This window comes from Polyodon spathula, chromosome 1 (genome assembly GCF_017654505.1).
Source record: "Polyodon spathula isolate WHYD16114869_AA chromosome 1, ASM1765450v1, whole genome shotgun sequence".
Taxonomy (NCBI): domain Eukaryota; kingdom Metazoa; phylum Chordata; class Actinopteri; order Acipenseriformes; family Polyodontidae; genus Polyodon; species Polyodon spathula.
This window is the reverse complement of record NC_054534.1, coordinates 9228900-9254529: the sequence shown is the minus strand read 5'-3', so window position 1 is coordinate 9254529 and position 25630 is coordinate 9228900. Positions and strand designations below refer to the sequence as shown.

Genomic DNA, 25630 nt, shown 5'->3' with positions numbered 1-25630 from the left:
AAAGACACCACCTGCGCCACAGGATTTATTCAATAACAGTGAAGATAAACCACTTGTCCAGTATTTTTAGTTTACGACCCTTTTTAAAAGCATTCTTTGTCAGTGGGGGAGTTTGTGACAAGAAACCAAGTAGACACAGAGAATGGCTTAGAACCCCCCTCTGTATATTCCATTCTGTTAATTTCATAGACAGAATGATATTATGACCCAATCTGATGCTACAGGGTGTTACTGTTAATATTTAAACAGGAGCTTCTGTACATGTCATCATACTGTACAATACTGCAACTACTGGTATAGGCCTACCGTTCGAAAGCTTGAAATCAGAACCGTGTTTGCGGTTTCATTTTTTGTTTCACTATATATTCTAGTTTTTTAGATATCCTGAAGTGGTTTGTACACAGCATGGGATCTTGGGGAAAAGGATGCAATGAGATTAAAAATAAATCCAAAGTGGTAAAGCTGCAGACTGCATGCCATGCAATCATTAGTTTGAAGCCATGCTAAGTCCACCAGCATATTGAACAGTATTCAGAATGAGGACAGACTATTTACTATGTACAAAACCCCTGTGTATTCTACATTTTAAGTTTATTCTCGAGGGCAATAAACAATATTTTAATAAAACTCTTTAAAAGAATTCAGAGCAACTTGACAGAATTGCGTCTCGTAAGCTCAGCACACATGCTATGGCTATAACAATGCAAAGAACACAGATGTTTAACTACCTGTTTCAATCACAGGGTCGGGATTCTTTCCCTTAGGGAGCCACTGTGATGAACTGGCATCTCAAAGCACTTAATGGAAAGGCAAGGGCTGGACGCAAACCTTAAACATGCAGTTCAAGAGGTAACTCTGTGTCCTGTGCTGATGTTAGTATTCTTAACACATTAGCCGCGGGGAGGAGAGATTCATTACATTATGTGGCGAGAGAAAAAAAAAAAAAAGAGAAAAGCACCACAGAACCAATGCACACAAACGAGAGAACCTAAAAGGGAGCAAACGCACAAATAGCAAAGCTCCAAAGCCTGGAAATATTATTAAAAGAACTTTGATTTCTGCTTCAGAAAATGCCCAGATAAAACTAGTGGAGACAATGCAATGACTACTACTAACGTTTTCCCCAATAGCTCTACGGTGAATGTGTGTATGTCTGTACGATGATCCCTTTCTAAACGTCTGATCATGACGTACAGTAATATGACTCAGCTAGTTGGACGGTTAGTGAGAAAAAGAAAAAAAAAACATCATGTATGCTGAGGATGTTTTTTTCCTTTTAAATTAACATTAAACCCTCTAAAACCCACCAATCTCGCTAGGTAATTTAAGATGAAAGAACAATGCATCAAGTTAAATAGCTCGGTAGTTAAGCGTAGTTACAGCTGGAAGTCTGCAACCTCATTTACTCGACTGTATAACTTCCCTGCAGTTCATACAATGACTTATTTTCAAAGCCACATCCTTCATCTGATTCACAACCTCCTGTAGTAACAAAGCCCTGTAAGAGGTCACCCTCATGGACTGTACTAGATCAAGTTACGAAAATACAAAACAGAAGCTCTGGTGTTTTCAAACAGCTCACAGCTACCTGTAGAGTTTCTTTGGTTACTGGATTTTATTTTTGCGTATGTCTGATTCTAAACAGAGAGGGGAGCTTTGATTGCCATCAAGAACAGTCATAAAAAAATAAGAGAATCAAGACAGAAGAGGCTAAACAGGCTCATACAGTGGCCTTTCTTTCACTTTCTGAGGCCTGGGTTCGAATCCAGGTCAGACCATAGTGAAATCAGTTTGATGGTTTAAAAAAAAAAAAAAAAAAAAAAAAAAAAAAAAAAATCACAAAATCAATACACAATTACGCTAATTGGCACCCCACATAAGAGACACACAGGAGCTACTAAAGGGGAAAAACTCCCACGGTGCGCCACTAACTGGCTGTCACCAGCGGCATTGTCACTCACAAAATCCACAAGCACCAAAAAACTGTATTACAAAAATGAAATAATGTGTTGTCTCCATCAAGCAGAAACTGAAGAAGTCACAAGGCCTCACTATACAGTCAGCATGCAGCGATACGTTTTCAGTTCGCAAGTGGTTTCCAAGCAACAGGTTTCTTTTGTTATGATTCAGGAATTTGGGCAGAAGAAGAGTGCTGTCATTGCCAACATTTTTTTTTTTTTTGTACTTTAAGGTAAATCGCAAAAAACGAAGTGGATGAAACTCAGTATTATAAATGTACACGTTTATACTCAATTGCATTGAAAATTACTGTAACACATGCTTTGTTCATGACGGGAACGTGGTCTGGTGATACTATAATGCTATCCAGTGGTGCATTACCTTTATCTGCTGTCTCCTCAGCATAGCCAGCTCTCTCATGTCCCTGAAAGGCTGCAGCAGGTACTGGTACAGTTCAGTGGTCGCCTCCACTAGGCTATTATAGGCCTCGTCTTCAGATGCATAGATGTCCAAAAGATCAACCATGCTCTCTGTCGTCTTGTGTTTCTCCAGGAGCTGAAATTACAAATCAAACAACAAAGGTGAGCGGGCAGAGCACATAAAAAACACTTTCAAAAGATGAATTTGTCATGAGCAGCTGTTCACAGGCACTGGTTCCCATGACTGGAAAGTTTTCAATATGGTTCTATTCAACATTCATAACAGGCTTAACTATGAAAATACACGGTGCTGCAAAAAACAGATCTATATCTACAGTCTATTTGCAAGTCTACCATTGATTCGGTTCCTAATTGTATGTGCATATATTATAGATAACCCTTGAACTAAGAACACTACGCAACGTATTTCTCTCATAGGGTGCACAGTAACAGATGGCAGATTCCCCCTGATGGGCACTAGCCTTGAGAACCACACAAAACAGGCCCTTGAGAGCACAGTGAATAATCAGCAGAGCTACCCAAGTGAAATAACAGTGACTTCGAGAGACCCTCTGGAGACTGCAGTGTTAGACAAAAATTCAACACTGACGAAAACGCAACAAAACTTAAATGGGAGGTGTAATAACATTAAGAATTGTACTTCTACTAGCTATATAGTGTATGATTGCATTTGTACAAATCTGCATTGCCGGGTTGACTGCAGTTTATCAGATCTAGCTTACCTCTTTTTACACCAGGCTTTGTTTTACAACTGTACAAAGCTGTCATAAGCACTGTAACAAGTGACAAGCCGGGTCAGATAGCTATTTTTATCTCTGAAACTAAAGAACGAAGAATGTGTTTCTATAGTAACAATAATGTCACTGCTTGAAGGCATTTGTTCCTGCTGGCACTAGTTAGTCTTGGACAGAATTAATAACAAACAGAATACCATCCCCGGGTCTGTAAGGGGTCACAGTTTTCCCTGCCAATTAGTGATCTGTACACCAGTTTTTATCATGTATCAAAACAACCTACAAAACGTGAAAAATAATTCTCTAGTATTCCAGGAATAAGGATTACCAAATATCCTGAAAAACCACAAGCTAATCTCCATGTGACCTCGCAAAGGGTGCAACGTTATGACATGAAGAGTACATCTGGAAAAACAAAAGGACTGAAAATTGAGCAGAATGACACAGTCGGTATTGGAACTATTGCGGTTATACAGCAACATGTTTGCAGTTGAAGCATTTAAATTATTCAACTGGTATTAAAATCTACAAAGACAAAATAATTACTGTATAGAACATTTACAATAACCACTGCTTCACGCTGAGCAATGATAAAGAAGCAATGAAAGCAAGTATACTATTCTGATGATGTAGCTGCTAGTTCCACTGTCCCTGGTGCCACAAATGACAGGATTTTACTTTGCTAGAAGTGAGCTTAAAAATGGACTTGCACCCCTAAATACACAGCAAGATCTTCAGTTGTTTATTTAAAACTTGCCAGTCCCTCAACTTCAGACAACAATCCTATCATTGATCAAAGTAAATCATTGTTTAATCCATCTTGTCATATTGTTCTTTTATTTGCATTTTAGCAATGAAATCAATGCTACAATAATACACTCTGACCACCTGTAATACAAATAGGGTTAAATGTGAATGAAAGCTTTTTTCTTCTCTGTGTCACTAAAGACATTTCTTTCATGCTTTAAATTTCTCTGAGCACACTGCTTAATTCAACTGTAAAACAGCTGCCACTGTACCTTGGCACCCAACAAAACATAGAATTCTAGGAAATATTCCCCAGCCCCGCTGTACAGTACTGTACAAGTCTTCCTATACACATTAACATAAGCAGCAAGAAAAAAGAACAATAGCTGACTGGTAAGGCGCCATCCATAAAGGAAACCTGTTTTTGGGCACCATGCAGCCCTTGCCTGCAGAATGGATTTCCCTCGCTCGTCTATGAAAAAGACCTAGGAGTTTTTGTTGACTCAGAAATGTCTTCATCTAGACAATGTGGAGAAGCTATAAAAAAAAGGCTAACAAGATGCTCGGATACATTGTGAAAAGTGTTAAATCAAGGGAAGTAATGTTAAAACTGTACAATGCACTAGTAAGACCTCATCTTGAATATTGTGTGCAGTTCTGGTCACCTCGCTATAAAAAAGATATTGCTGCTCTAGAAAGAGTGCAAAGAAGAGCAACCAGAATTATTCCGGGCTTAAAAGGCATGTCATATGCAGACAGGCTAAAAGAATTGAATCTGTTCAGTCTTGAACAAAGAAGACTACGTGGCGACCTAATTCAAGCATTGAAAATTCTAAAAGATATTGACAGTGTCGACCCAAGGGACTTTTCAGCCTGACAAAAGAAACAAGGACCAGGGGTCACAAATGGAGATTAGACAAAGGGGCATTCAGAACAGAAACTAGGAGGCACTTTTTTACATAGAGAATTGTGAGGATCTGGAATCAACTCCCCGGTAATGTTGTTGAAGCTGACACCCTGGGATCCTTCAAGAAGCTGCTTAATGAGATTCTGGGATCAATAAGCTACTAACAACCAAAGCAAGATGGGCTGAATGGCCTCCTCTCGTTTGTAAACTTTCTTATGTTCTTATGTTCCTATGTTGATCAGTTGTAATAAAGATGTGAAAAATCGCTAAAGTGGTGGTTTTCAACCTGTGGTACGACAGGCTTACAACTGGTACACACCGACAGTTCTTTATGACGACATGATTCCCAACACAATGCTCCCTCAACTGCACCATCGTAATGTATCAATCTGTTTGTATCACTGAAACACAGAGAAATGAGAAAATGTGATGCAGGGCTCCAGACTGCGACTAAAATGGTTATAAATGCAAAAAATATATATATATATATATATATATATATATAATATATATATATATATATATATATATATATATATATAAAAAACAAACATTTTGACTTTGTTTTTAGGGATGAGGCACAAAAATGCTGCAGCACCCTTTTAAAACAAGTGTCAATATTTACAAATGCGACATGACTGCAGTGCGAGAAGGACGGCAACAATTTGATCGAATACAAATGCTTGCAAGTGCGGAGAGGTATATTAACACCAGCAGAACATGGGAACCCCAGTTTCTTGCAAAAGTTGTGATGGTGACCAAACGTGTGCATAGCTTAAAAATGAACAGCTGCACACAAGAAATGTAGAACAAAACAGCAACAAATAAAAATACACTTAAGGTTTGTGTAGTACACACGTGCCATTAACAAAATGCCCTGGTAACTTAAAATAAAGGAAAAAAATTAATGAAGGTCTCTAATGCAGCAAAAAGCGCAGGAATTAAACAAAAAAGCGGAAAGGTTACTGTACCAAGCTTAAAAAAGTTTTATTTGTGAATGCCAATAAACCAATGTTATCTTTCGCCAGTCAAATCATAGAGTGCCTAAATAAAATTAAATCAACACAAATTGATTTTTTTGTCAGTCGCGTCTTGCATGCCAGATATAATAGATTTAGTTACATTGTTTACCGTCAGGAGTTTAATTGCACAAGATTCCATAGTTAGAGGATGAGCTGACAATACCTCTCCAGCCAAAGAAGCAGGCACAGTCATTTAAGAGCACCGATTGTGTGAGTTCTGTACTAAAGCAGGGTCAGCTGTTGCAGGGAAAACAAAGTTTACTTCTCAAACTGACCATTTAAAAAATGTGAAAGCAGAACACACAGAAATACTTGGGACTGTAGTTAGGAACTGTACTCCATGTGTACTGCAGTTTACTTGATAGCAGTAAACAAAACAAAACAAAAAACACCATTTACTAAATTTAGCTCAGGTTGTGCTAATGAAAACATATGGCAACATGCTTGCTGTGGCTATCGTAAATATGGCAGAACGAACTCATTGCAATTCAGGCTTGGTTTTACTGAATACTAATCGGACTGTGTTTCATGCTGTCAGATCAGGACTTCACTAGCTGAGCACGGGAGCTCCAGCATGCTGTCTCCAAATTACAACTGGACACAATTAATGAGAGGTCACCAATTCCAAATATAAACATGCTGAGTGCACTGCAGTCATCAGCTGCACAGATTAACCACTCAGCAGTATGAGGCAGCAAACAAGTGAGTACAGACACAATAAACCTGGTTGTAATGGGGTAGGTCTTGGCTTTACAACAGTCGTTTAAGATTGCACATACTGGTACACCTGGTGGTCCCTGCTGGAAACACTGGTATTTGAGAAGAAAACCAGCACACACAGGCATCTCTGCAGTACAGACCTAATGAACCGCAGCACATTTATTATGCACAGCAAGATGCATCATTCGTCACATTGTTGCTGTGTGTGATGATAAGCTCTCAATGTGTCCACATTACTTTTTTTTTTAGCAGCTACAACACAGCAGGTAATTACATCTAGAAGTCATTATGCTTAATATAAAAGGGTGATTACATTTCCAAGTTATGCAGCATCTACTAGTGAATCTGCACCCTAATTCCATATTCGATTACCGTACAGACATTCATTTATCAACGATAATCGATGCACTGACATTTTATTTTTCAAAATAAAGAACATGCATTAGTTTTTTGGGGTTTTTTTAAACAGAAGATCCAATAACTAAAAACACTGTTGTGAATAACAGTTATATAAAAAGGCACAACTTGTATTCAAATTATAACACTTCTAATTATATATATCTATAAAAGAAATTCAAAAGGACTTGAGTTTTTATTAACCTGAAAGGAATATGCGTGCGTCCGCATCGTGTGCCTTTAACAATGTAATAATAATAAAAAATACTATATTTTAATATAAGTTATTTCTATCTGAACTATCGTTGTTCATTACTGGTAACATTTTATGTCCAAAGCAAAGCAAAACATTTGAATTAATCTCACAAATCCTGACTAATGTAACTATAGTACTAAATTCTAAATGTATATAATATTGCAATATAATCCAAACACAACATGCTTTGAAACAAAAGAAGGTAAATCAGTAGATTTAAAAAAAAAAAAAAAAAACACACAACATATTGCGTTCATTTTTAAATCAATAAGACATAAATAACGCAAATAGGCCTAAAGAACGTATCCTAGCAACGCGCTAATCTACCGTACTAGCAGTATAAGAAGCGCACCCTCACACACTCAAAGTTTTAATGCAAACCGGCAACGTGACCTTCAAACTGGGTACTAATTTGATGCATCGATTCACCAATATGTAATCGAAGCTCGGAAAATATAAGACCAGTTGATCAATAATCGATGCATAGATGTATTGTTTCACCCTTAGAAGCATCATATTAAAATGGGTTATTTGGTTCTAATTATGGCATACTTCTGTAATTGGACTGACTTTACGCTACTATAAAATGTGGAAACTTTTCTACAACAGTTAGGCTACTGTTCCTTTCGCTGTATAGTGCTAGGATACAACATACCACAACTTCAGCAGGTACACTAGGTGTACACTGCACTCCGAGTTGTCATTTTAATAATTCAACATGCATTAGAAACAAGAAAACAATACACTACTGTATAGTAACAACTTTCCAAGAATGTTAACCATTTGTCATGAACCTAACTGTGGCATTACAGAGGCTGAGTAAACAGACAGTGTTGCAACACAGAAATGCTTGCTACTTTATCCCCCACATATAGTACACACACAATAAACGTACCGTTGTGAGCCTGTTGCATAGCAACATATTGTCTATGGTAACACATGATACTTGTAAAACACTGAACATAACTTGGGTGAAGACGAATCTGCACTAAACAAAACAAGCATGTCCTTCGTGCCATACCACTAGCGAATAATGCTTACTTCTAGGTTAAGGTGTTCCTTAAGGCTACAGACAAAACGTGCCATTCCTGATTTTCCAAGAATACTGTAAAACTAACTTTGTTTTTGTCCACATAACAACTACGCAGATCACCTCCCCCATTAAAAACTTTTAATGAAACAAGACCGTCTGTAAGATAGTGTTGATCTACTCATCTAACCAGGACACAGAGAACTTTATTGCAAGTTCTAGTATGGTTGCCAGAATCGAACTGCAATTGTTTTATAGTTTGCAGAAGGGGTGCTGTGTAATATTCTTGTAAATCTAAATGAAAACAACCTTTTTTTAAAATGTGCTTTTATATAGTTGGTTGTAGCTGGAGTGTACTGTACACATCTCTCGTTTTTAATTTTGTGCAGTGCTCTGGGATGCTGTGTCGTGATGTGAGGGTGCTATATGAATACATTTCTATTGTAGTGTACTGTAATAATTGATTGGATGGTTTTAAAATGGGAACACATGTACCAAAATCAAGATAACACAGCATGTTTTGTTTTTTTAAATGTCTTGGATTTAAAATAACTGACCATAGAAGTGTTCCCCCGCTTAAAAAAAAAAAAAAAAAAAAAAGTATTATAATACAATCCTTTAGCAAGCAACAGCAGACACCAGTAGAGGGTCTGTGCCCCAGTTCATTCAAATAGGCTACTGTATATTCTGTATATAGATACAGTATCAACACTTGATGTGGTTTACATAAACAAGAAAGCACGCCCAACCACAGCAGGATGCAACATGTAGTGAGAAATGCATGTACTGTGTTTACATAAACAAGAAAGCAGCACCCCCCACCCCCCCACCGAGCACAGCAGGATGCAGCATGTAGTGAGAAATGAGTGTAAAGTGTAAAGCAATCTGAGATACAGCAGTAGTAAAAAAATTGACAATACCTATACTGCACTGCTGTGGTTAACTGTTGTGCTTTATCTGTGACTGGTGAATGTCTCTCTTCTTCCCACAAGGTATTTTGGTTGAGTTTGTTCTGAGCTTGACCTTGTTTCAACTTGCAAGACCACCGACCTCTCGGGGAAACATGAGAACTATTTTTTTTTCTCATCAGAAAGTGAAGCTTATCATGTAGAACTGCACACAGATAACAGTAAGAACGATTAAAAAGCAACACTTGCTCTGTGCTTTGTGCGCTATTTATGCTACAGTGTAAATACAGGTGTGCCAATAGAAATCAATGCTGGCACAGTCTAAATAGGGTGGGAGGCTCCAGCAGATCTGTCCAGGCCAAGGCAGCATCAATTCAAGTGAAGACGGAAACCAGGCTAATGTTTCTTTGAGCTTGCCTACAGTAACCTTGGCTCGTCACGATCTCCATCAAAATAGGTTCTGAGTCAAATAAAACTTTATTATAAAATATTTCTTTTTTTTTCAGTATCCCAAGTTTAATACAGCCATGAAGGAAAGCGGCTTTCTTCATTTTTGTATTTTCCAAGTATTAATAAGGGCTTGCCCATAATGAATGAAACCCGCCTCCTCTATTAACTGGCTGCCTACAGTTCCAGACACTTGATCCTAATGAACAGGATCAGATGTGAACCTACTGTATTCCTATTCTCTTTTTAGTGCATGGGGGAATAATTAGCTAATTGAAAGAATCATTTGCTAGAACAACATTTAGTTTAATTTTATGTCAGTATTCAGTGACAAACAACAGGCCAAACTAAATTAGCAATAAAGCATGTCGTGCTTGGGTAAGGTCCTGTGACAAAGTGCCCTCCCCTGTGTATATTATCTATTATATGTTGCGTGTGGTGTGTTAAATGTTGGTGTATAGTCACTGGTACACAGGATATAAACGGGTCTGTGTAACACGAGTGTTTAAAATGTATATTTGTATTTAGGCACAAGGATTGCACAGCACTTCACGTGCAAGTAAAAAGTAATAATATGTGAGCACGGGGAATTGCACTTTATTAATTCACGTGCAGTTGTACCGAGACTCCAATTGAATGATTGATTAGCAATCGAGTCTTGGTACAGCTGCATGTTTTCACCCACTCGGGGTTGGCTGTTTGGTGAGTGGAGAACGGGAGAGAGGGAGGAGAATTAGAATTAAACATCAATTGCTATTGTGTGCTGGTGGGACCAGCACGATACTTGTTTATTTATCTGCTCACGGTGTTTGTTAGTGTGTCTGTCCGTGCACCGTGTTTGTCTGTATAGTCAGTTTTGTGTATCTATTTATTTTGGCATAGAGTGCCGTTTCTGTTTGTTTAACCTGTTTTATTTTTCAATAAACCGGCGCCAGCAGGCGTCACCATCAATTAACCTCATCTGTCCTGTCTTTGTGTTCATTTCTTCCTGGTTCTGATGTCACCCACTCGGCCATCTTTGTGACAGGTCCTCATGGAGACTCAAGTCTTCATTATTACACATTCTATTGAATAAAATAAATAAATAAAACTGACTGTGCTCGGGATATTTGATCAAAACATTTTTTTGCAAAATCAACAGGTGTATTTGTACTTCTTAGAAAATGTGGCTCCAATTAGTAACCATGACTCAAACAACTTCAATGATGTATTGTACAAGCTTCCTTCTAGGAGGGAAAATAATACAAAGTGTAAAAAGAATGCAGAGAGCCCAGTGTTTTGCAATCATGAAGACCAGGAAGGGAGCGTGAGATTCCTCCCCTTACACCCGCCAGTAAAGAATGGAAAACCCTGGGTGTGGTCAAAATGTAACAGACAGGAAGGTTATTCAAGTGTGGACTGCAGCAAGCAATACAGTGTAACTGTAAAGTAAATGTGAGTGCAGTTTTAATGGAAACAATGAGCAGCCAGCACATTGTACTGTTACCCTTTTATCTGTTTCTAATAAATAACTATATTTAGTGAGCTTATATACTGTAAAGCATACAATGTATGTGAAAAAGGTATTCCTGTAGTGTAGATGTCCTTTACACACGCTCCAGCTGCGAAAGAGTATATATCCTACACATTTTAAACCAATAGTGAACAAGTTGTTTTGTATTCACACTGGTTTCCACTTTCTCATCTGCTCCTGCCTCCCTTGTTAGGCAGACTGGCCGGCAATAGAATGAGGAAAAAGACAGTACTGGAGTTCATAAATGTTTGGTCTTTTCTCCTGTGTGTCTTTCTGCTGTTCGCTTTACAAGGGTATAGGTTGAATATAAAACTATTTCTTTTGCTGGACTTGTTAAACAGATTAAATGAAAGATCGTTTGATTGCGAAAGCAACTTCAAACTGAAGAAAACGTCTTTACAACCGGGTTGAAGCTGGCTGCTGTAACCTTGTCCGGGACTCTTATTGAGGGGTTAGCTTATCCGCAGGAAGCTTAACTTCAAACTTCATTGTCTTGATACAAATTTAATTAGTATGTTAATGAGAGGGAACAAAATAGGTTTGTTGTACATACTGTTAATATGCAATGTATAGTCAACTTACAGTAGTTAGAACTGCCCCCTATCTACCTACAGTTCAAATAAGGAGCCAAAAACATAGTAGTAGTAGTAAGTTATAAATAACATCTTCATGTTTTTATATAGGCAGAAAATAAACATTATAATTGGTGTTTTGCATAGTAGTCCCCCTTTCCTCCCTATTAACAGTCTATTGTGTTAAATTGGTCTGTCCTAGTAAAAGCACATATGCCATGAATCGTGAAAGCTATCCAAAATAATTGTAGCCTCACTGTAGAGAGAACTCCCTAATCCCAGATTCTTAAACCTGTAGTCTGCTTTGTGGTTTGCAACTACGCTTCTGTAAATAACTACAGTTTACATACAATTATCCAAATTCCCCACTTGACAGCTGTTTTGCTTGGATTAGCTGGTGCTTTGGGTAATTGAATGACATTTGCACAAATAATCCTCGGTTTTCAAGTGGCAGTTTGTGACATGCTTAAGGAGCAAAACAAGAGTGAGCAAAAATTAATAAGTCAAGCTACACTTGAATGCAATAAAGGGAGCGATTGCTGGTTTATCACAGGTATCTCAGGGATGCACTGTTAAGGCTCATGTTTTTTTTCTTATCTGAATGCAATAAAGGGAGTGATTCCACACTGCAGGTCCATGTTTTCTTTCTTATTTGAACAATTTGATTCTTGAAGAAAATTAAGATAGGGGGTGTGAAGTTTCATCTATGTGGTTTTACAAGAAGAGTGAGAGCCCTGCATGAAAATCCATACAAGTACATACAGGAGCAGCTCAGCAGAAGCATTACAATAAGCTTCCATGTGTTGCCGAGACCCAAAGCATCAGTTGTAAAAATATTGAAGCTAATAAATGCTGTGTGAAAGGAAAGGGAAAAGGTTAGCCAAACAAATGATTTGCCATGAAAGCAACTGTTAAGAGGACAGGAATTATTTTCCATGATTGCCTCAAAGAGGAAACTTCCTTCTTGAAAGATCTGGCAAGTCTTTATCGTTCACGTTTTACTTTAGCAGAACATCTATTAATTAGCCAACTAGCTACTCCATGCTTATCCTCATTACCAAAACTTCACCCCTAAGTGCAAAGACGTTGGAGATTAACGTGATACACTAATCTCATTCTGAAGAACAGACAACACTAGTGAGAAACTGCCCCTCAGATGCAGTACATGCAGGGATATCAGCTTGCAAAGGGCAGTGAGAAACAGGAAATTATGCGTTCAACAACCCACCATCTCTATTCACTGCATTGATATACAGACTGCAGGAATACATTATTATGCTTGAGCATATCTGCATTTGTTTAGTTGCGCTAGTAGTTCAGTTCTCCTAAGCTGATCTACGGATTGCTGTGGTGAGGGTACACTATAAGAGAGAGTAATAAGAGACACTAATATTATTATTATTATTACATTATTATTATTATTATTTTTATAAAGGCCAGAACAGATGACTATATTATCCCCTCAAGAGCTTGTGCTATTAAAGGAATGCTATTAAAGGAATGTCCATAACAAGTTTCATCTCAATTGGAAGGGTGGTTCAAGATAGAACTGAATATGGAAATATTATGAAATACAGCATTGTGTTGAAGTTGCAATCACTTTCCCTTATCTTTTACTAATCCTTTTATTGAAAATACAAACTAAGTGTGAAAACTGGGCGTTTCAGGAAAACTGACAGTTCCAAAACACATGACAATTTTCCTAAACAAAACTATTCATTAACACCATCTTCACCAATTGTTGTTATTAGTTAAAATAAAAAATACATTAATATGCCTTAATGATCAAATAATAAACAAAGCCAACATCCAGAAGTAATACAGTAAGCTTACATCCTGCGAGTGGTAAGAAATTCAATTTCTAATACAATTCCAATTTAAGAATACTATTAAATAAAAAACTGCAAATTAAAATTAACTATACTTAATATCATTTAAATAACTTTGGGATATCATGTAATTTCCTCCAATGGACAACCTCTCAGTGCAAAAGCTTGGAAAAACGATTGTGAACTACAATGAAGCAATCCATTCAGATGAAAAAGCATATTGGTACTCAAAACTAGCCAGTTTGCAGAACTGTGCAAACCCATCCAGTCACTACAGCAGCATGCATGTTTCACCTTGTTGCCGCCTATGCTGTACAGCAGCTGCAGACACATTGAAAAAGTTAACACAGCATTGGGTGCACCATTTAGCTGCTGATAAAATAAGCCCTGTCTACAGCAATTATGATGCGATGTGTAACCACAGCAGAGGAGCATGTTATAAATACAGTACAATGATTGCTGGTTCTGCACAGTCCTCATGTTTCAGAATGTGGCCTCTGTACTTTAGATCATGTTTCTCACATGTAAAGCAACAGATGGCAGGTTTAGAGATTTTTCAAACAAAGAGACCCAGAGGCCCGTGTGTTGAATGTTGGAGCCATTACGCACCAGTACAGAGAGCTTGGAGGATTGTTCATTTAAACCCAAACGGAGTAGGTGCAAAGCAGGCACTGCTAATAGGACTGGCTGACGGGTGCATTTTTTTTTTTAAAAACAACTTTTAGTTAACCTGCAGCCTTCCTGAACCTATTACGCTGCTACTGTATAATAAATACAATCGTATTTAAGTACTGCACGAGACACCCTTTGCAGATAAACTATGATTTGACAGCCACTAGCCAACCACGGAACAAAAGGCACCTGCTACAATTACAAATACAAAGAAAAACACGTTTTACTTTTACTTGTGAATTTAACAGCATTGTTTAGTTACCTTACAAACCCAGTATTGCTGTGATTCAAAACGCTAGTATTCAGAAAGTGTTGTTCATTTTCCCATCCAACAAAGCCTGGCCATTACAGTACTGAGAAATTATATTATATATATATATATATATATATATATATATATATATATACATAATATACCACAATATATAATATGTAAGCTAATTCAGCCCCACTCCCCACGTATTCTCCAAACCCACCTCAGTACAACAGTATAACTACACTATGCCAAACCACTTGATTTTGTTTTTTTAACACCTTGGCCACTTGGGGATTGTGAATATTCTTATGTGCAAAATGGATACCACAGCTATAATAATCCCCTACCTCGTGCAACCGTTTCTTGGCTCTCTGCAGGACCTCTTCGTAACCCTTCTGCCTCAGTTCGCTCAGGCTCTCATAGTATTCTTCGGGGTCGTCGCTTTCAGCGAACAGTATCTCGGAAAGGATCTTCCAGCCGCAGGTGTCGAGCGCGTGTCCCAGGTAGACCTGAAGCTGGTAGCAGAGGGTCTCCGTCTCTTTTGGGGTCGCCTGGGGAGGGGCGAACAGCACCGTCCACACACCGGACGGCTCTTCCGGGAAGAGCGGCAAACAGGGCTCCAGGTCCGAACTGACGGAGCACAACTGCTGGTGAATCGCCCTCAGGTCCGAGAAAGAGAAAAGCCCAGCCCAGCTGCAGTCTTCTGTGACGACGCTTTCCAGATCCTCCGACTCTGTCGATTTGCCCTCTGCGGTCCCAGATCCATCTTTAATAACACTGGGGTCTAATATTTCAATGTCCAACAGTCTTGGTGGACTCATGCCCCTGACTTTACTGCCACTACAAGCTTGAACGGTTTTAATCTGGCTAGATGCAACTGTTGCCTTTCTCTGAACCGGGGTTTTAGTACCGCTTTCCCCCTTGACTTCCCTATGCCCATCTTCTCCTCGACTGATACCATCCCCTGCGCCCGCTTTCCTGCCACGTACTTTTTCCGTGCTTCGGACACTCTTGTGTTTGTCGTCCCCTGCTCTTTTCACTGCCGCGGTAGAGGAGGCTGGGTCCTCGACCCGCACTCCGGCTGCTGCAGCAGGATGTCTGCCTGCGCTCCTTTGTCTCTGCACAGTTCTATTATGACACGTGATTGCAAACTTCCCTTCCACTTCATTCCAAGCCACAATAAACACGAATTTGTGTTTTTCTTTCTCTTCAAAAACATTCGGTCTCACGGCCACCCAACCCGACTCCAAAGTGTCTTCCATTGTGAATGACATAGTTTACTTACAAAAAAGAATTATCATCCGATCGAAAAAAAAATAAAAATAAATAACAGTAAGTTAATACTACTATAATAAATAAAATAAAAACACACAACAACCACAGTCGCTACCATATATTCACCGGAAAACCAGCCACCTTTGCTGCTCGTACACAACAGACCTTGCTATTTAAAAATAACTCATTTTCTGCCATGTCGCCTCACCTGCGCCCCTACCTGATACCCGACCTCAAAGAAGGTCCCTTTTGTTCTCATTTAAACCCCTTCAGACAAAGCGGACGGGTCACATGGTCACGTGTCGGGATCTGTTTACAAGCAAACAGCAAGCAGCTTGAGCGAGCTGCTGCTGACTGACAAAAATATATCTGTTTTTCACACTCGCAATCTTTTCCTTAAAATGTACTGTGCCCGGCCAAAGCTCGGCCCAAACTCCTCTCTTCGCAACGTGTCCTTGTCAGACTACCGTTGACCCATAATCGTCCTCTTTTGTTCCACCAGCTTTTCGGACCTCGTCTATTTCGCTCCCCTTGGCTCCATAATGTTTTCATCTGACTGCTGACGTTGCGTAAACATCTACACGTGGGGCACGCAGCGAACGGGGTGACGCAATTCAGTAACCGCATTCTGTTGTCATGCCATGCTACGGTGGAGAAGAAAACAATAACGTGTGCAGCTTTTGCAGGTGTCACGTGTCGTGAGATACACCGCGTTGCCATGTGAGGTACACGCTGGTTTTGGAAGTAGTGTAGTGCCCGGGAATGGAACAGGCAGAGCCGTTGTTTACACACAACGGCGCTGCAGAGTTTGTGAAAGTGCACTTTATATACCATGTAGCAGCAATGACGGTGACGATGCAATGCCATGTATCCTCAGTGTATCAGGGTACACATGGGCAGGGAGCTTGTGTACCTGAAGTATCATGACTGGTATCATGATGCAAACAAACTGAACAGCTAATAAAGCCTGTTATCCCATATATTAAAACCAACATATGTTCAACTTATATGCCTGTTATTTTTTATGTTGCTTTTGTATGGGTATTTATATATGTTCATATATAACCCATACATGGTTTTGGCATAAACTTGTTCAATTTTGTAGTATGTACAATATAAGGATTTTATGTTTTTGTATATGTAATATACATTGCTCCACATGTTATCTGTACTGCAAATATGTGTTTATAGATTAAATATGCTTTTTTTAATCATTTAAATATGCTTTTTTAATATAATTTCAATGTTTTTTAGTTTTTTATACTTTAAATGTTTTTTTTTTTTTTTTAACCAGGTAAATATGCTTTTTTTATACTTTAAATATGTGTTTCTTATACTTTGAATATGATTTGTTTTATAAGTTATTCAAGACGTTTTTTTTTAAATAATTAGTTTTTTTAAATATTTTTAATGATTGTTTTATACTTTAAAAATGCTTTTTGTAAGTTAAATATTCTCTTTTTATACTTGAAATGTTTGTTATAGTTTAAATATGATTTTTTAAATAAGTTAAATACATGTATGCTTTTTTATACTTTGCATGTACTGTTTTTTATAATGGAAATATACACCTTCATTTAGTGAATGTTCTATTCAAATCTACATATATTCATATCCTTGAACCAATGAAGAAAAACGTGAAACCATTAAAATAGTAAATAAAATATAGATAAAGTAAAATATAGTTGTGTCAAAGGTTTACATACCTCACACTGTAACTAGAAAATAGAATGCTAAACTGACACTTCATATAAATATAATTCCTGGTATTTTTCCTCCATAGAAAAGATAACAAGATTTATACGCAAAATGTTTGTTTATTTTCAACACATTGAAAAATAAGTAACATTTACATTACTTTATGTAATGAGCTCATATGTCATACACAGTTTAGAACTACTATTACATTACATATGACTCATATCACTCGGCAAACTTTTTTTAAAGGATAAAAAGCTTTTTTTTTTTTGAAGAATAAATCAGTTTTAAAAGAAAACAATTTGACAGTTCTGACCTTTACTCTTATCCCCCCATTTACATTTAAATTGGGGTTACCTGAAGAATGTTGAGAGGACAGACAGGAAGCACGATGGTACTATGCAGTTTCTGTAATATAACTTTGAAATACTGTGCTATTCAAAAGTATTACAACTTATTTTTGAAACAATACCCCAAAAGATAACAGCTAAACATTACTTGTCTTAAACAAACAAATGAAAAAAATGTTTTTACAGAAGCACTGACATATCAATTTGTACAACACTCATTGAAAACCATGCTTGGGGTCAAGTCCTGTTTTTCAATTCCAATTCCTCCTTCAAATCAATTCCAAATTCCAATTCCTTTTTGCATTCACAGAATAGGCTTTATTGGAATTTAATTGAAAAAGGAATTGGAATTGACCCCAACCTTGTTGAAAACAGAACAAAAAATACAGATCCGTTTTCTGGTCCTTCAAGTCTTTACTCTGGTTTCAGACTGTGTCGTAGTTCATTTATCTTGTCGTTAATTGCACCGCCAATTACACTTTGGGGTACAGGGAAACTTTTTCAAGGTAGCCCCTAAAAAATATTTATCACATAGCTTTAACGACGTGCAAATAGATATATAAAAATCTTTTAAAAAACATACTACATATCTTTGAGAAGGGTTCATTAGTACATATTGCCACAGTAAATCAACAGCATTTTAGTGTGCGTGTGTATTTAAATGTTTTGGTGTATGCTCTTAAACTTGTCTTGCACTACAGTTCACAGTAAAATCTGTACTTGGAGAAGCAGCTATGCAAAGACAGTCTTTTCTACATTAATACCTTGTTTAAGCATTGCATTGATGTGGCACAACTAGACTGAAATGTGAAGTATTTGCTCAAAAGTCAAATTTATTATAATTTTTTTATTATTATTATTATTATTATTATTATTATTATTTTTATTATGTATTCAAATGTATGACGCATTAATCCAAGGTGATTTACAAGGTGCTGTCTTTGCAAGAGTGAGGTGGCTAAATTCTAAATCAGGCTTTCCTCAATCTGGTCTAACACATTTTTTATGACTCCACCTTAACTGCTGTGTAGTAATCTGCTGGTACAAAATGGCTGTTGTGCATCACCCCAGAGAATGCTGCACTTGAGTGGTGGGTGAAGTGAGTCTGTAAAGCACTTTGTGATCCTTCTGGCTGCTACATGTAAGGTATTATTATTTATTAATAAATTAACTCTAGTCTCTGAAACTAAAACAAAGGCCAAAGGAACATTAGAAATGCTAACCCTTTTTGTTCTACAGAGATTGAAAGGAGATTTAGAAATTTTGTACAGCATTTACATACCATATATGGCATCCACCTTTAAACGATCCAGAGGTGTCTTTTTCTCCGAAGTTGGATCTCTCTTGCTCTTCACCACCATGAAGATTCCTCTTTAGTAATGTTAGAATGTCAAAGGCAGCAATCGTCAGGGTTCTTACATATGATGTATTCGTGCTGCACCTCTCTGCAAGGATCCAGGACATTGTCGCTATAAACTCCTGTGCCTGGGAATATTTCCACCTAAAAGGCACAAGGTAAATAAAAAACAAGTTAATCCCAAAACTATTCTTATATTATGTTAAGTGGAATACTCGGACACTATCAGTAAGGCTGTGATATAGTTACAGAAATGTTATAAAACCACAATAATGTCTAAATTTCAATTTGGTAAGTCAATTAATTTACAGACAAAAAAAAAAAGTCAGAATCTGTGACACCCATGACTCAATCACATTCTTATTATCAACTATAAATATGAATATAGCTGAAAATGTAGCACCATTAGATTGTTTATAAACAATACATTTTTTCAATATATTTATTTTTACCTTATCTTTGAAATATTGTATACCAAGAATGTTATACCTGTTTTGGTGCTTCTTTGTCAGAGTCAGAAACTGTCAGAAACACTTGATGGTGACACTGTTTTGGCTTCATCGTTGATAAATGTGGCTTTTGTTACAATTTTTTTTCAGATTTTCCAAAATGTCTGGAATCTCTGTGGAAAAAAACAAAACCTTAGTATTAAATGCTAATCATTTTTATTAATATATTTAATACAAAGTGAAAACAAAACATCAATGCCTGCAATTATACTTGAGACTTGCAGTCTGTTATTAGCAAACTGGACTTTTGTGGGTCATTAACATTTGCTACAAAAAAAAATAGAAAAAAGAAAGAGAAAAAGGAGAGACAAGAATTACCTGGTCTAATGTAATACATATAGTCATTAACATAGAGGATTTGCACAGGTTATGTTGGAAAACATAATTTATTTAATAAACAGTGGTTTGTAAACTATTAGGTAGTGCACATTAGAATCAGTATTGTGGTTCTAGATTACTTCAGTATGATCAACTATGATACATTACTCAGGAAAATCACACGTAATCTAAATTACTGAAGACTAACATTTACCAAGGTAAGGCATTTGCTATAAATAACAAAAATAAAAAACTTATCAACCATACAGTTTCGAAGATCTTGGTTTTCATTTTTAAGTTTTCCTTTTCGAGCTGCTTAAGTTTTTACTGTGGCTCAACTTCACTGGACTCTATAAATAAATAAAACGCAGCATTATGTCCACTGATATTTAGGGATTATATTTATTTGTCATAAAAAACTGCGCTTTGACCATGCAAATTGAGATGGACAGCCAACACTGAATCGAAACCGAACTTACATGCGAAAATCTGGTTTAATTTATTTGTGGGTTTGGGGATTTTATTGTAAATCACCACCATACTACCTTCACTTTCTTGTCCGTTTTTTCTGAGCGTTTCAACAGCTCACCGCACCCAAAAAAAAAAAAAAAAAAAAAAAAAAAAAAAATCAGTCCCGTTCTGCATTCTGGTACTTGGCGTTCTTAATAACACCAACAGGGTGTAATCGCATAGATCACCAAAGTGTAAAGTACTACATATCCCATCAGTTATTGTTTTTAATTCTTCTGAAACTGCAGGCGCACTGCATAAACTTTTGCGAATGTCATGTGGGTGATGAGTTTAAAATCTTATAAACAGTATTTAAGTAAACCTATATATACAATTCCAAAAAGAACAGCATCGAGATGGATAAACAGGTAAAAAATAATAAGATGTTTATACTTTTTAAAATATTTTTATTACAGTATGCCATTGTTGCCTTTTTGATTTAAATTTACATAAAAAAAACGGCGGGAAAAGTGGACTATTCAGCAAGAAACACCAAAGTTACAAAAATGCCGTATTCTCAAGTAATGTTCATGCAGCCATACACGTATAATTATAAAATCAATCAATCAATCGACCTTGTTTACCTACAACTCAGTTTGAGTGTTAATTTAAGAGATAAAAAAACGTATTCAGTTATCTCTATAATTTTAATAAATACATTAATTTTATTATTTTAAGGTGGAACATTAAATGTGATCAATTTGTTTCGGATGGATAGCCCCTACATATTAAGATTAAGTTAAAGGCCTAGGGTGAGCAGTGTTCTTCACTGCCGGTCCTGGAGGGCCACAATCCAGCTTTTTGTAACTCATCAACAAGAAAAGACCTGGGAAAAGGTTTACATGGCTTCAGTTAAGCCATTTAGGTAATTAAGAGCACAACTGGAACAAAAACCAGCAGGAATAGGGGTACTTGAGGACACTGCCGTAACCGACAACTCTGTTGTAATGAAACTCAGCAGACACAGTGGGCCTCCTCCAGGACCAAGGTTTAGAAGCACTGGTCTTGAAGACCACAATAACAGTCAACCTCAAGGGCTAGTGATATCAGAGGTGATGAAACCAGTCCTGAATGTTTAAATATAATGTTATTTTCTTGTAGTGTGCTGTTGCTGTTAATGCAACCAGTTATGTGAAGCCATCAGATACAGAAGCTGTCAAAAGACATCAACATGTAAGTTTAGTTGTAAATTTAAAGTGGATGAAAAGTATTTTGTATGTGGAAATTAACCCATAGTTACATAGATAATGTAGTTTTGGACTAGTGATATTCAGGATCTTCAAAACAAGTCCTGAATGCTCAAATTTAACGGTGCTTTTTTGTATCGTTAATGCAACCAGTGATGTGGAGCCATCAGATACAGAAGCTGACAAAAGACAACATGTAAGTTTCCTAAATTAAAATGGTGCATCAAAATACTTATTTAGCACTTTCAACTGTTTCTTTGTGATTCCTAAAATTACTTTCCATCTACAGTAGTAAGGATATACACTAGAAATTATTTGCTTTTTGAAAGAGTAATGTCTGCCAAGAAAGACCACTTAACCGATCTTTGAGTTGTAACTGCAATGGTGTGCCAGTCTTCAAGTCTTCTTCAAGTCTTCAGTATTTGGCCAGTGTTGTGTTCTTTAAATGAGCTAACACCTACTGAAAGACTGAATAACATATTAATGGCTTCCTTGTGGTTTGGGAAGTGCAAGCCTGACATGAATGTGTATTTAGAGCCTTTTGTAGAAGAGTGTCATAGTTTATGGTCAGATGGAGTTCAATGGGTAGATCCACTAAGTGGCATTGACCATCTATCAAAGATATGTGCCATTTGTGCAGTCTGTGATTCTGTAGCTCGACCTCTAATGCAAAATATGATGCATTTTAATGTGTACCAAGGGTGTGGATTTTGCAAAAATCCTGGTGTCACTGTTTCAAAAGGTAGAGGATTTGTCCGTGTATATCCTTATTGGAGGAACTACGTAGAAACAGTTAAGTGTGCTGAACAAGCACTAGACTCTCAACAGCCAATCTGTGGTGTAAAAGGTCCAAGTGTACTGTACAACATACCAAAATTTGATATTGTGGAGAACTTTGTACCAGACTACATGCATTGTGTGCTAGTAGGTGTAGTGGACAAATGATGACCCTATGGTTGGAGTCACAGTATCACACAGAAAGATATTACTTGGCAGCTGACATCGACAACTTAGATTTTAGACTTCTATCTATTAAATCTCCTTGTAACATATCTCGGGTGCCAAATTACACAGCATGTACCAATATGTTTTCCCTCACTGTTTTCAAAAAGGAGTTCGTAGCACAGTGGCGCTGGAACCATTTTTACAGTGGGGGTGCTGAAAGCCATTGAACAAAACGGTAACACCTGTATATGAAGGAAGCAGGTGCACAGCAGTTCAATTGTCTGGAATGGTGATTTCAGCATATATGGATTCAACCAGAAAGGGTCCCAAGCAAGCCATGGCTCCAAATAGATTATGTCTCTCTAATCCGTAGACTGTTTTATAGAGGGCCATATTGATTCCCATTCTGGTGGGGATTGCTTGCGATTTGGTTTTACGTTACATAGAGTAAGTCCCCACAGGCACCAGACTTTCCCTCACTATTGACTTTGGCTGGAGTCAACCCAGTGACCACTGTGTTTTTGTATCCCAGTGGAAATCCACTGATGCATGTGCTGACACATTTTATGTTGTTGTTTTTTTATTTTTTTATGAAAGGCTTTGGTACTTTAAAGAAATGCATTCATAAATGTAGACAAGCGTTTTGACTGTAAGTCTTTATCAGTGTTTTTATATTCTGTTATGTTTTCAACCCATTTTCTTTTGCAAGACCAACGTTTGAGTTTATATTAAAAAATAAAACAAAAGCGTAGCACATAAATAAAGAGCTGCTGGCACATGCTAATTTCTGTTTCTCTAGCTCTCAGTCTTTAACTGAGAGAGAAAAAAACATCTCATTAATTATGTATCTGAGGCTGATCTTAGATATGTGACTCAGCTCAACCCTTTATCCTGTGATACAGTTCTTATGAATGAATTGCTTTCTATTACAAGATCTGGAAGAGTGTCAAGGGCTAGGTACAAATTTACTTTGATTTTCAACATCTCCTGGCATTCTTTGCATGATTTTACAAAAGCATCAGAAATGTAACTGCAAATTACAAGATAACTGCAGTTTATTGAACCCCTGCTCTGGCATCCCTTCAGTTCGTGCTGGCTTCAACATTGCTATGTATACCGGTGCTGCTGCAGTACAAGTGCGTGCCATTTAGCAGCTGTCAGTGCTATACTGGGCCAGTTATTCTGCAGTGCAATGGATTTGAATGCTGTATTGCTGCAGTAAAACTGCAAGTCAATTTGTAAGGATCTTCTATTCACTAAAGTATTGACAATGTCGACCCAAGGGACTTTGTCGACCTGAAAAAAGAAACAAGGACCAGGAGTCACAAGTGAGACTAGATAAAGGGGCATTCAGAACAGAAAATAGGAGGCACTTTTTTTTTTACAGAGAATCGTGGGAATCTGAAACCAACTCCCCAGTAATGTTATTGAAGCTGACACCCTGGGATCCTTCAAGAAGCAGCTTGATAAGATTCTGGAATCAATAACCTACTAACAACCAAACAAGAAAGATGGGCCGAATGGCCTCCTCTCATTTGTAAACTTTCTTATATTCGTAAGTTTTATTATGATGAAAACCTCATGAGGAATAAAGACAGCAAGCATGCCAGTAACATTGATCCCCTGTCACGGTTGTAAATACTAAATTAGAATGATCAGGAAAATGAAACCGCTCCTCATAATCGCATATTACCTGACTACAAAATATTTATCAAATTCAATCAGAAATGTTTATATGCTAGTGGCGTAGGATACAAGTTTGGTGAAGATTGGTGCAAAATCAAGAGTTTTAGTGCTCACCATGTAGAGTGTGACAGACATATTCCATGCAGAATCCCATTCTTTAATGAAGAAAAAAAAGTAGGGAGTCAATCATGACCTCCTGTACATCCACAGTGCACAGGTTTGCCATACAGACAGGTGGCTCCGTATACCCCCAGGTTCTCACAATAACTTGAATGTTCAAAGCAAATTATCACACGTGAGGAAGCAATTTATGTGAGCTCTTTGCAGGCCATACTAATAATAGCAAGTGTTCAGAAACGATATACCTGTTCCGTGAAGCAGACACAGAGTTTTTGTTGGTAAGGCAGCTGCCCAGGCCAATCCTAAACCAAACAAAGAGGCAACAAAGGCACTAAAAATACAATAATAAATAAATAAGGAAATTAATAATAATAATAATAATAATAAATAAAATAATAATAATAATATAATAATAATAATAATAATAATAATAATAATAATAATAATAATAATTAGTGTGGTTAAGGCAAGTCACAAACAGTATTTACAAAATAAATAAATACAAGTGTTCTAGGTGCTGTTGTCCTTGCATTGCTGTGATTAGCCAAGGAGTACACACACTAAAACAATAACAAGTAATGGCCAAACTGCTATGCTTTAGTCCTTGATCTGTTCAGTGAAAACCAAAGGGAACATGATACAGCCCAACAAGCAAACCACCACACAGTATGCCCTTGGAAGGGGTCAGACAGTGCTTTCCTATTTAGCCTCTTCAGATCTATCCATTATGCTCTGGCACATGGCTTTTATAAATTGAAAACTAGCATTCCAACCGTGCCAATTTAGCAATTACTCAATGAAGTCCCTTAAAGGAAAGATACAAGGTAATTTAGCATGGCATATTTAACCTTTTTGTGCTGGAGTCTTTGCATGTGGAAGTTAAGGGATTTCTTTGTCAATTAAGTCACAAAAGCCTGCAGAAAACAGGAAAAACTGAAACTGGCACAATTCTGAGTAAGACAAAGGAGCAGCATTTACATGGGAAATCTAAAGGGTCAGGGTCCTTTACCTTGTCACAGAGACAGACAGACAGCATCCATACACCCCAAGATTATTTTTATTATTATTGTTGTTGTTGTTGTTATTTAGTTCTTAGCAGAAACACTTACCCAGGGCGACTTACAGTTGTATACAAATTATACATATCAATAATTACAATACAATTAAGAGCAAGACACAAAATGCAGTGACTTCAGTCCTAATAAGAGCAAATATAAAACACAGTATGATTTGATATCGGAGCAGTTCAAGAGCAGATAAGTGTTGA

The 25630-nt window shown here is 37.3% G+C and overlaps 1 protein-coding gene and 1 long non-coding RNA gene across 4 annotated transcripts in view; both read right to left on the bottom strand.

Moving 5' to 3' along the window:
• The window catches only part of LOC121313693 (junction-mediating and -regulatory protein-like), a 35018-nt gene extending 18784 nt beyond the window's left edge, over positions 1 to 16234 (bottom strand). The window contains 2 exon segments of the mRNA XM_041246496.1: positions 2341 to 2514; positions 14756 to 16234. Coding sequence (XP_041102430.1) covers positions 2341 to 2514; positions 14756 to 15682 — 1101 coding nt within the window. The 5' untranslated portion in view covers positions 15683 to 16234.
• Positions 16235 to 17591: 1357 nt separating this feature from the next.
• LOC121330534 lies at positions 17592 to 20507 on the bottom strand. Of its 3 annotated transcripts, none has more exons than XR_005951877.1 (5): positions 20461 to 20507; positions 20183 to 20265; positions 19578 to 19710; positions 19014 to 19232; positions 17592 to 18244 (listed from the first exon to the last, which is right to left on the bottom strand). It is a non-coding gene; the product is annotated as an uncharacterized LOC121330534 (long non-coding RNA). The 3 variants fall into 3 exon arrangements; XR_005951874.1 differs by having other exon boundaries at positions 20395 to 20496; XR_005951878.1 differs by lacking the exon at positions 20183 to 20265 and having other exon boundaries at positions 20461 to 20499.
• Between the last annotated feature and the right edge of the window lie 5123 nt (positions 20508 to 25630).